Raw genomic sequence first — 12521 nt, 5'->3', positions numbered from 1 at the left:
TAACCTTTTAGGCAACAACCATTCTCTCCAGAGAGGAAGGAATTGTTTGGAGGCCCTCAATGACATTCCTCCCCCTGGGATGGCCAAGAGTTCCCTGAAAGTGCTGTCCCCCGAGGGCATCATTTGGTCCCAGTTGAGACCTTGGGCTTAAAATCTCTTTGCTGCTGGGTTCCTCGGGAGACCTCAGGATGAGGAGGAGGTTGCTATTTGCAGACATTTAAAGGGGCAGCCTAGCCCACATTTTCTCAGCGACAAGGTGGGGAAGAGATGGAGATGAGTTGGTTGGAACCCTGGGGAGTCTTCATCCTGTGAAGCTAGACACGCATCTGCTCTGAAGTGTTTGCCAAGGAGTTTGAGAAGGAAGGAAAAATAAAAGCTGAAATAATAGAGAGGAGGAGGAGGCGGCAGCGGCTCTGGCCTTCCTTCAGAAATCCTGTTCCGAGAACAGGGCTCTGGTGACACAAGCTCGCTGAGCTCTCATTCACAGTAGTTTGGCTCTTCCGAGACAACGCTCATGTTGTCTTGCTCAGTCAGTCCTTGGAGGCTAATATTCATGCACAGACAAGCATTTTCCTTCCAAAGGAGTCAATTCTCAGTGATTTACCAATTCTTGCTCCTCCTCCTCCTCCCTCTTGGCTGTCTGTCTTCTGGCTAGTTGGTGGCTCAGAAGCAGCCGTGGTAAACGGGTCTGAGAGGAGGGCTTGAGAGGACTGAGGAGTGAGAGCACCCAGGCCTACAATGGGGCTAAGACCTTGGCTTTTACACCGAGTGTCTTGAAACCTCCGTTTCTAGCACAGATGCTAGTGGTCTCTTCCCTGTCCTATTTTGTTTGGTTCCTTATGAAATGGGTCCCAGGGGGTTCCTGGACTATAAAGTTCTCAAAGAAGTACAGATATTTAAATGATATCCTGTTCTTATTGCCCTACAGATGTCATCATCACCATGATGACAACCACTGCACAGAAAATGGTACAAGCAGTAGCTGCTGTTCAGTGTGCACCTATTCATTTTCAGAACGTTTACAGGTGTAGCAACCTGAGAGGGGGCACCGTTTCATGTTCCAGATGATGATTAAAAAGTCCCACATCACACAGCAAGTTCAACAGCACAGCTGGCACTCAAGTGTAGTGAGAGCCTGCCTGCCTCTCTGAGCAGGTGATAGTGCTGGGCCAGCCCTGGAATGACTACTGAATGCAAGAAGCAGGGAGGGGAAGAAAAGGAAGGAAAAGTCCTGGGCTTTGAGGATTCAAAAGGGATGAGGGCTTTCCTCAGTGGCTGACTCTTGAGGCCATGAATAATTCATCAAAGCGCCCTGCTGAAAGTGGATTCCTTTTGTGTTTGCTACATCTGGTCAGGGGCAGCTGCGCACTACTGGGCCACAATGCGAGGCCGTGGGCCTGCCTACCCACTGACATAGCTCAGAGCGGCTCTCGGCTTCCTTGGTCTGAGGACTTGGAGGCGATTTCGATTCCCAGAGGAAGGAAGTGGGGTTCCCACTTCGGCTCGTGCACACACATACCATGTCCCGACCCCCACCCCCTGCACATGTGATACAGAGTGGAGATCTGTTCTTGGAATTGCTTTTCCTTCTGGTCGTCTTGTGGGTTTCTCTTGGAAATCGTTCTCTATCTGGAGGCTGCTGCTTCCTCTGCCCGTATGTCGATGCTCAGACACACTTTCACTCCTGCTCTGCTCTTCATCCTCTGGCTTTTACCCCGCACAGTTTCAGGCTGGGATCTGTAAGGACTTGGAGGTGCCTGGCAGTAGAAATCAGAAGCTGGGGGTGGCTAAAAGAAAAAAAGACTCCATCTGTCGCAAAGCCTCTTCCAGTTGAAATGTAAAAACGGAAGTGTGTGTGTTTACATGGAATCCATCCCAACTCTTAAAAAACAATATTGTCCTGAGATAGTCTTTAAACCTTAAATCAAAAACAACCCCGAGTTTTTCTTACAACCAAACATTAAACTTAACTAGTTAAAATCAAAAAACATCTGCCTTGACCCTGTGCTCTTTTAAGAACTATAGGGGACGAGACCTGCAAGATTCCGCAGGACCCTCCATGGTTGTTGGGGTTGGCTCTGGCGCACCGCAGCCCTGGGTACAACAGAAGAAAGCGGTGCCCGGTCCTGCCCCCTCCTCACATTGGTTGCTATGCTTGAGCCTATTGTTACAGCCACTGACTCAATCCATTTTGCTGAAGGGCTTCCGTTTTTTCATTGACTTCATACTTCACACACTCCAGGGACTGGTCCCTCCTGGTAACATGTCCAAAGTATGTGGAATGAAGTCTCGCCATCCTTGATTCCAAAGGGCATTCTGCTCTACTTATCCTCAGACAGATCTGTTCGTTTTTCTGGCAGTCCATTTTGTGGGTTTCTCCTGGAAATCGTTCATGTAGTCAACACCACAGTTCAAATGCGTCAGTTGTTCCTCTACCTTCTTACTCCCTGTCCAGGTTCTCCATGCATGGGGATCTTATGGGGCAGTAAATTTATGTGAAAGGACGGGCAGAATGGTGACATCACGGGCCGTCACCAGTGTCACTAACAGGACATGGAGAGACTGTTGGATTGGTGTGTGCGTTCTCAACAACAGCACCAAAGGTCGATAACAAAAAGGGTGCATGCTCTGTGTATTAAGGGGGCTCCCCACATTAAAAAACAGTCTCTATCGGATGATGCAGTGAGTAGGGACACAGGAATGAACAAGTCTAGAAGAGATCCCTACATGTGAATGGTCCTTTGGAACAGAAGCAATTTGAGGTGCTGTTAGTGAGCCTTAAAGCATCCATGGAGAAGCAGAAGCACTGGATGAGAGAGACTGGAAGTATTTTACCCTTACTGTATAGGAAGACATGGAGACTTCGATCACACGGTTGTGATATGAACTCATATATCCTTGCTTCCAGCCTATGGACTCACCAGTGGAACCTAACTAGTGGATTAAAGACACTGAAATAGTAATGTTCCAACCCAACAACCTGAGCAATCCAGATTGGTATGCAGTGGGAACCAAAGCCAGCTGCAGGACCCCTGGTGGAAGAAGTCAGGGGTGCTACCATTCCAAAGGGACACAAATATCCAAGCTTGGTTCTGACACTGGTTTGCCTTCCCCGAGGTTAAGGACCACGAGAAAGCACAGTGCAATGGAAAAATACACCTGGGTGACAAGAGAATCCTAATACTATCATTTCCTAGCTGTGTGGCCTTGGGTCAGGATCACTACCTCAAAGAACCACTGCGAATGCTTAGTTAGTTGCTTCTTTATGTGATCCTGGAGGGGAGATAGTACAGAGCGCTCCTCAAGTAAGGCAGAGGCTGCCTCTCAGATCCAGGTGAGTGGACTTTTACCAAGAGGCCCCGGGAAACGGAGAGTTGCATCCAGGAAGGATTCCAGGGGTTGATGAGAGTTGGGCACCTTGTGTGACGCAGCCAAGAGGGACAGCAGGAAGGAGGATGGAGAAGAGAGCTAGTCCTGCGGGAGACAGGAAAACCTAGCCAGAAGGGAGAAATCGCCCAGTTTGCTTATTTGAAAAACAAAAATGAAGTTGATAGATGGATTAAATGATATATGAAGAGACTTCAAATGTAGGTGGAATGATTCCATTATCTTTTCATTCATCTTTTTCCCATGGAATTTTTGGAAGGTACTTAAGCAAAAGTAGGTGGTCTAATGTTAACTTCCTTCTTACTTCTCTTCTGAGTGACTCTCGGCTAATTAAGTTCTTTTCTTTAACAGTTTCATTGGCACTTCATCCACATATCACAAACTCAACATGCAACCATATCAAGAGGAGTTGTAAAATCCTGACCACAGAGGATGAAGTTCTAATTCCTTACCTTAGGGTTTTCTATAATTAATCCTTTTAAGAACAACATTAAATTAAAACCTATCTCACTGTGTGGCTGAATCTCGAAATACACCTGATTCTTCTCTGAGAAGGAAGAAAAACCTACTGTCTTCACCAGAAATATTTCACAGAGAATCCTAACATCCTGTCACAGATCATTTCCTTTGGTAATTAAACCACTAGCTAGCTGATCAAATCAACCCCCCTTTAAAATTTTTCAGGGAAACAGTCTCTAATAAGCTAAGTTTTTGACAAAATACCCACTTGGTCATTTGTAACTCCCTTAATCCTTTCCAACAGAGTCCTGGTGGGACTGTAGGTTAGGTGTGGGGACTGCTAACTACAAGGTCAGCAGTTCAAACCCACTAACTACTCCATGAGAAAAAGACGAGGCTCTCTGAGCTTGTGAAGATTTACAGTCTTGAGAACCCTGTAAAGGGTCACTATGTGTCAGAATGGACTCAATGAAGGAAGCTGAACCACCCTGGGGCCCAATCCTCACCTCTGAAAGAGTCCATTTACGATGAAAAACCAGGACACGGGTGTGTTTGTGTGTGTGTGTTCTTTTCCCCCTGCTCTTCTACTTCCCCTACCATTGCTATTTTTGTAGTGGCTGTTAATTTTTTTTTTTTATCAGAGGCAAAATATATAGAAAAACAAAATTCGTGAAGCCTGCCCTTGACAAAGATTTGGGGGAAACCGTAAATTCCACACAGGAAGTAAAGAGTATACCAAAGAACAAGGATGCATGAGGGCTCATTATCTTTCACTAAGGAAGATAAAACTCACTTTTCCCTAAGGAAGGTGAAAAATCACAGAATTCCTAAGTCAAGATTTCTGGTCAAGTCAGTTCTGACTCATAGTGATCTATGGACAACAAAACCAAGTAAGGCGAGGGGTCCTGTGCCTGCCACCCCCTCACAACTGTCACCGAGGAGTCCCTTTGCCAGTCCAGCCCACGAGGGTCTTCCCCTTCCTTAGATGACTTTCAACTTTATGAAGCATAGTGCCCCTTTCCAGGTACTGGTCTCACCCGGTCACAGGTCTGAGACACGTGGGACAAAGCCTGGCATCCTCCTTTCTAAGGAGGATTCCGTTTGGACTTCTTCCAAGACAGATTGGTTGCTTCTTCTGGCAGTTCGTGTTATCTCAGTAGTCTTTACCAACACCATAACTCAAAGGCACTGATCAATCTTCAGTTTTCTTTCTTTATTCCTAGATTTTGCATGTGCGTGATGTGCTTACAAATACCAAGACTTGGGTCAAATACACCTTCGTCCTCTAAATGACATTCCTGCTCTTAAACTCTAGAGAGAAGTTGTTTCGTTTCTTGACTGCTGCTTCCATGTGTGTTGATTTTAGATCCAAGTAAAACAAAATCCTTGATACTTTAATCTAGTCTCTGTTTACGTTATTAACCTATTGGTCCAGGTCTGAGGGCTGTTTGTTTTCTTTATGTTGAGTTGCAATCCCTTGTGAAGGTTTTATTCTTTGATCTTCATCAATTAAGTGCTTGAAGTCCTCTTCAACTGCAGCAAGCGCGGTTGTGTGTGTTCTTCATATACAGTAGTCCAATTTCTCAGATTATTTGCTCAGCATATATACTGAATATGTATGGTGAAAAGGTACAACCTTGACACACACCTTTCCTGACTTTAAACATGCAGCTTCTCCTTGTTCTGTTTGGACGGCTGCCTTCTGGTCTATGTATAGGCTCCACAGGATCAAACTAAGTGATTCGGAAGGCCCATCTTTTCAATGTTCTCCACAGTTTGTTTTATGACCCACATCGTTAAACGCCTTTGCATGGTCAATAAAACACAAATAAACATCTTTCTAGTATTCTCTGCCGTTAGCCCAGATTCACCTGACAGCAATGATATCCCTTCTTCTAAGTTCAGCTTGAGTTTTAGCAGGTCCCTGTCAATGTACTGCAGCACCCATTTTTAGAATTATCATGAGCCCAGCTTTACCTGTATGTGATATTATGAGGCTGGCCCTAATTCCAATGGTGCCAAAAGCTGACTGGTTAGCAGAATCATCTGAAAAACTTTTTTTTTTAATGGAAATATATTCTCCTCCCATAAAATTTCCACTTACTAAGAAGTAAAGAATTCATGTTATTGTTTGTTTTAGTATGAGGTCTTTAGTTTATTGTGCCAACCTGGCCGATAAACACATGTGAGATTAATTGAAGGGGGGAGGGATAAATGGTTTGGTGAGCCTCGCCTTTCTAGTTCTCGGGTCTCTTACTTTCTGACGGTTGGACCAGGGTGCAGTTGCCTTAGCAAGTTCCCTGCTTCAGCTGGCAAGGCTCACTTCCTGCAAGACATCCCTGAGGAGAAACCACATGGACCTACCCGGATGCAGCCCTGAGTGCTGAAGCAGCCGTGTGGAGACCCCTGCCAGCGCTGAGGTGCTTACACATTCACTGACTCGGCTTTCCTCTTGCAGTCGGCATCACTGTGTCTGTTTTGTGAGGTGGAGGAGGACTTTGTGGATTTGTGTTGGACATATGGGTTACTGGGTTAATGTTGGACTTGTGGGCTTGGGCAGCACTGAGTTGGGATGTTTTCTTGATGTGCACTTAACTTTTATATAAAAATCTCTCTTATACATGAGTTTCTGTGGATTTTTTTCTCTAAAGTATCCAGACTAACACATAGTATATTCACACCGTTGTACAACTCTTACCATTATTTAATTCCAGAACATGTTCATCACCCTAGAAAGAAACCCCATACCCGTTAGTCACTCCCCATTCACCACCACCACCTCAACCCTTGGAAACCAACAATCTATCTTCTGTTTATATGGATTTTCCTATTCCGGACAGTTCATGTAAGTCATGAAATCCATGTTTTATTTCTATCTATTTTCTTTCACCTAGCATCATGTTTTACAAGTTCACCTATGTGGGACCAAAAATCAGGACTTCATCCCTTTTTCTCGTTGAAAAATATTTCATTATACAATGAGACTTCAAAAAGTTTTGGGTAAACTTTCCTTATCTTTTAACTCAATTTTTACACAGGCTTTTTGAAACCCCCTCATATGTACATGTAGATAATACAGTTGTTCATCCATCTGTCAGTTGATGGACACTTGGGTTGTTTCCACTTTCTGGCTTCTAGGAAGCGAGTGCTGCTGTGCACATACGTACAGGATTATGTATGAACACGGTTGGCAGCTCTTGGGGATTATACTTCGGCTATGTGGTAATTCTATGTCTACATTTTTTAGTAACCACCACCGTTTTCTAAATTAGCTGTGCCATTTTCATATTCCCACAAGCAATGTATGTTGATTCCAATAAGTTCCCATTCTCTTTTTTCCACAATTATCCTTGCCGGAAGTAATATCTCATTGTGGTTTTGATTTGCACTTCCCAAAATGGCTAATAATGTGAGTATCTTATGTGTTTTTTTGTTATTTGTGTATCTTCTTTGGAGAACTATATTAAAATCATTTGTCCAATTTAAAATTGGGTTGTCTCTTTTTTGGGGAGTTACTATTGGTGGCATAAGAGTTCCTATCTAATCTGGATATTAGAACCTTATCAGCTATATGATTTGAAAACACTTTCTCCCATTCTGTGGAAAGAATTTTCTTATAAACTATCGACTCCTCAGTACCCAATCAACTCTACTGAATTACCACCTATTAGTTAGTTAAGCATAAACTCATGACCTGCCAGGCTTGGGGATCAATGAATCCAGCGTAAAGTTTGTCAACCAGTATTGTGCACTTATCACCTGGGGATAAAACAGGTGAAAACAGATCCAGGTAAACAGAAAACTGCTGTTAAATAATAAATGCTGCCAACAAGATCCTTTGATGCATACTAAAATTAGTGGGGCAAGTTTTAGGGAAATACAATGGGTGCATATCATCCAATTATCTTCTCCACGTGTTTATTAATGGCAAGAACAAGTATAGTAATGTTACAGTGGAAAAACCTGGCAGAGAACACCTTTGCCAAGTGATCAATGTTACCATGACTGGTAAGAAAGCATCCTGCTATCAGGTGCTTCCTGATCCCATGTGCCAAGATAGGCACAGCATCGCTGTGGTTTGTCACTGTTGTCAGCTACCAGTATGTTGTCTTCTAAGGACTGGTAATCCTCAATCTAATCATGACAAAGGAATCAGACAAGTCCAAATTGGGGGACAGTTTACAAAGTACCCATGAGTACTTTATATAAGTGTCAATGTCCAGGTTGGAAAAGCCTCAGAGACGGGACAACTAACTCTAATGTGGCACCCTGGATCGTGTCTTTAACAGAACAAGCAGATACACGAAAAACAGGTCAAAGCCAAGTCAGGTTAACAGCATTGTACCAGTATTAACAGCTTAGTGTTGATAACTGGACCGTGGTTAAGTAAGATGTTGTTAACATGGGGGAAAGCTGAGTGAAGGGTATATGGGATCTTGCTGCACTATTTTTGCAACTTGTCTGTAGGTGTAAAACCATTACAAAAGAGAAAGTTTTTGTAAATATGCAGGTTCTGACGCTTCAGATCTGTGCATCTCTAACACGCCCCCAGGAAAGGCTGACCTTGCAGGTGCACCAAACTTTCTCTGTCTAGCGAGAGTCTAGACCTAGGTGGTCCCCCAACCTTATCTGGCATCAGAATTTACTTGCCGGTTGTGTAAAAACGCCCAACCAACAGAGTTTCTCATTCACTAGTCCTGGGGTGGAATCCTAGTATTTATTACTGGCAAGTCCACACATGATGTCAATGCTTCTGATAAGCTAAGGATGCTTTTTACGTTTTTTAAAGCACTAGAAAAATACAAATATGAAACAGACTGTATTTGAGACCTGTCAAGTCTAAGATATTTACAGAAAATGTGTGTGAGTGCTGATCCCGGCTACTCAGAGAGAAGCTGTTAAGGATCCACCTAATCTAATTGACGTGGCATAGGTCCTTGGCATCCGCATTTCAAAACCCCCACGTGCAGGTTGAATGGCAGTTGATTTAGACCACCGACTCAGCTCAGACAAGAGCCTGTGCCTCGACCATCAAGAGAAGCCGACATCCGTCCCAAACAGATGTGAAGCAACACTCCCTGCCTGGGCGGCAAACTGCGGCTCGAGAGCCACATGCAGCTCTTTGGGTACGGACAGATGGCTCTGAGGGAAAACTGAAAATGACAACGAGACTATCATAGTTTCCGTTAAAGGATACTTGTTTGTAAACATCTATTTATGGCTCTCAAATAATGTTTAAATTGTTGTGAGGGACAGGATTGGCTCTTTGGTCTCCAACGTTTGCCAGTCCTTGCTCTGTGCAATTGAAAAGTCATTTCAAAAAGTTGAACTGCTCCTTCATTAAAGCTGTCCAAATCCAAACTCTCCTAGTCTCCCTCCTACCATGACGGACACTGGAGGGAATGTCAGTAACCATCACAAAGGGCCCTTACAATAAAGGACTACATGTAAGTGTGTAGCTCTCTAAGGAAGGTATGTAATAGGTGGAGTATTGGGCACAGGGAAGGGGCGGGTCATAAAGGGGATCAAAATGTGACTGGTCTACGGTAACAGGATTCAGAGCAGGAGAGAGTGAAGGGAAGCGGCGAGAGGTGCAGAACTGAGAAATGAGCACGGCGTTGCGGTCCCTGAAAAGAAGCACCTGATGCTTTATCACAGCCCCCATATTTCTTGGTTCCCCATTTGAGCACAGTCAGGACCAGGAGTTCTAATATTTGGGCCCCTCTTCATTTTCCTATTTGCAGAGTGGTCCTCAACCTTTACTGCTCTTACCTTCCACCTCTTCCTCCTCTGCCGAAGAGGAAAGACAGCTTCCGGAGCAGAGGAACGCTTACCTACAGCCTGCCCCCTCTGCTCAAGGACTCTGAGAGCCAACCTCCAGGTCTCCTCTAAGACTCACCTCACCCCAAACCCCTTCTGAAAAAGGCCTGTGCTGGGCCGCATACCTGTGCTCTCCTCAGCCTGGTTGAAGCCACAGATCTGGCAGATGCTCTGGACCCACTTATTCATGTCCTCCTCTGTCTCAGCCACCAGGTAAAAGGTCCTCTCACTGGTCTTGATGTCAAACACAAAGCTGTCTTGCAGCTCCTTCTTGTTGAAGGTCAGGCCTGCATCCACCTGTTCACAGAAGTTCAGGTTGATGACCCGCAGGGGCTTTTTGGAGTGATCATTCTTGTAGTATTCCAGAACATCTGGGTCACCACTCATCCGGCCACTCCGTAGGATAAACCAGCGTTTCTTCCAGGCCTGAATACCATGCAAAAGGAGTAAAAAGAGGAGAAAAGAGTCGTCAGTGTTTTCAAAGCAATGGACAGATCTTTATAAACGACGAGGTAGAGGATGGGGAAAAATTGGCACGCCGGCTGAACATGGCTTATGTCTCTCTTTTGTATTTCTCATAGTTTCAAAAACGGAGGAGGATTTTAAAATGCATATTCATGTAGCATTTCACTGTACAAATAGGGTCTCGTGAATAACAAGTAAGATGTGGCTATGACGGTTATTGTAATTATGCGTCACTTGGCTAGACCGTGGTTCTCTATTTTATGCAATTATTCTCCACTCTGTGATCTGACGTAAGGGAAGTTTCCTTGGGGGGTGTGGCCAGCACCCAGTATCTGTGGATGTTCTACCTAAGTATGCATTCTCTTTGTTGATCCTGCACCTGCCTCATCATTATCCAAACTCTGGCTATGGGGTGGGAGCCAACAGCTTGTTATAGGACCTGCCAAGTTTGGGGGACTTACAACCTCCACAGCTGCATGAGCCATTTTCTTGAAATCCATCTCTCTCTTTCTCTCTTTCTCTACACACACACACACACTCTCTCTCTCTCTCTTTCACACACACACTGATTTTGTTGTTCTAGAGAACCCAGCAGTATTTCAACTTTTCCCCCCAAATCATCTTATTAGGAGCTAATAAGGATTTATCATTCCATAGTTCAGTCACATCAAGCAGTATTGTACAATTGCTACCACAGTCAGTTTGAAAATATTCTCTTCCTTCTTGAATCCCCTGATATCAGCGCCCCTTTCCCCCCTTACGTACACCCCAGGAACCCTTCTTCTACTTGTTGTGTCTATAGGTTCATTCCAACGTTTTCTACCAAGAGACTAGATGAAAATTACAACAACTTTATAGCAACTGCTCCCTTTGGCTGAATACAGATGCAAATCCAAAGTACTTTTAGGCAGGTGAATCCTGTCAAATCATAGCAGCTCCTCAGTGTACAGACTGGGACCCACACTGACACACAGTGAGTTGGAACAATAATGTCATGCAGTAATTAATGAAAACAAGTTTTTTGATTTTCAGTACAGCTTTTTTTTTCTTTTTCTTAAACCGAGCCACGATAACTTGGAAGAATTGGGGAAAAAGTTCTCGCAAGATTTATCTGAAGCATACAACTTAAGGGTTTTTGGGGGGTATTTATCTATAGGGTATTTATACTATTGCCTTGTTATATACTAAAAGCTCATTGAGTATTACTGACTGAACAAACTCCTGATCCCATTCCACACTACAGAATTTGGACACTTGATTACACATTGCACATTCTCTTATATTGTATTTACATTCCATCTCTTCTACAAAACTAAGCAATCTGTGAGCAGATATCACAAAGTGGTAATGCACACCAAAAACCCAACTCATTGCCATCAAGTTGACACTGACTCATAGACACTCTATGGTGATAAGACTACATATAATAGACCTTCTTGGGTTGTGTCTGTGCTTTGCTCCTTGCTGGGTGATTTTAAATTAAGTCATTTACCTCTTCAGATCTTGCCTCATCTATACAATGAGAATCATCTTGCTACCACCTACCCCACCTCACATAATTGGCTTTTGTAATGCAAATGAGCCCAAAGCATGACAGTTGTTATTTGTTTGGTTATTATCACAATTCTTAACCACATGGGGCCGACACTCCATTGAGCCTACATCTTTTTACTCTCATCTTTACCTCCCCTTCTCATTAACCTCAGTTCCTGTATCCCATCATAATAACCATTCTTTTGCTCTCTTCTAAATTTCTTACTTATGGGGCAACGCCAGGATTCCTGGCTAGGTGTAATGCTCTGCCTATTCTACCTGTTCCCACTGAGATATACGTAACTCGCTTCCATGGCATCGATTCCGAATGACAGCAGCCCTATGAGCAGCGTATACCTGCCCCCGTGTGGGTTTCCAAGGCTATAAATCTTCGTGGGAGCAGAAAGCCTCATCTTTCTCTCAAGGACTGGCTGGTGTATTTGAACTGCTGACCTAGCAATTAGTTAGCAGCCCTAAAACATAACCCACTATATACCACCAGAGCTTGTAAATGGAGAAAATCATACAACTGTGCTGACTGGTCTCAAAAATTCAAGCATAACCTTAGGCTGCTGACCAATCCTGCTGTATGTACCTAGTACACATAGTCCTCATTTACTATCTCATTATCTGACATTTCACATTTACTATCATGACAAAGTAAGTTATCGTTGTTAGGTGCCATGGAATCAGTTCCAACTATAGTGACGTAGAACAAGAGAACGAAACACGGACCGGTCCCGGCCACCCTCACAATCATTGCTAAGTTGGAGCCCATTGTTGCCGCCACTGTGTCAACCCATCTCCTGAGGGCCTTTTTCTTTTGGTCACCAACCCTCTACTTTACCGAGCATGTG

At 44.0% G+C, this 12521-nt stretch overlaps 1 protein-coding gene across 1 annotated transcript in view; it reads right to left on the bottom strand.

Moving 5' to 3' along the window:
• The window catches only part of GAB2 (GRB2 associated binding protein 2), a 63485-nt gene extending 53399 nt beyond the window's left edge, over nt 1-10086 (bottom strand). Inside the window, exon 1 of the mRNA XM_004708854.2 lies at nt 9792-10086. Within this exon, the coding sequence (XP_004708911.1) occupies nt 9792-10053 (262 nt within the window). The 5' untranslated portion in view covers nt 10054-10086. The remainder of the gene's footprint in view (nt 1-9791) is intronic.
• Between the last annotated feature and the right edge of the window lie 2435 nt (nt 10087-12521).

The sequence above is a fragment of the Echinops telfairi genome, unplaced genomic scaffold, assembly GCF_000313985.2.
Source record: "Echinops telfairi isolate 266 unplaced genomic scaffold, ASM31398v2 ScPeMD7_1713;HRSCAF=2227, whole genome shotgun sequence".
Lineage (NCBI taxonomy): Eukaryota > Metazoa > Chordata > Mammalia > Afrosoricida > Tenrecidae > Echinops > Echinops telfairi.
The sequence above is the reverse complement of the archived record's forward strand: the minus strand, read 5'-3'. Positions and strand labels throughout refer to the sequence as shown.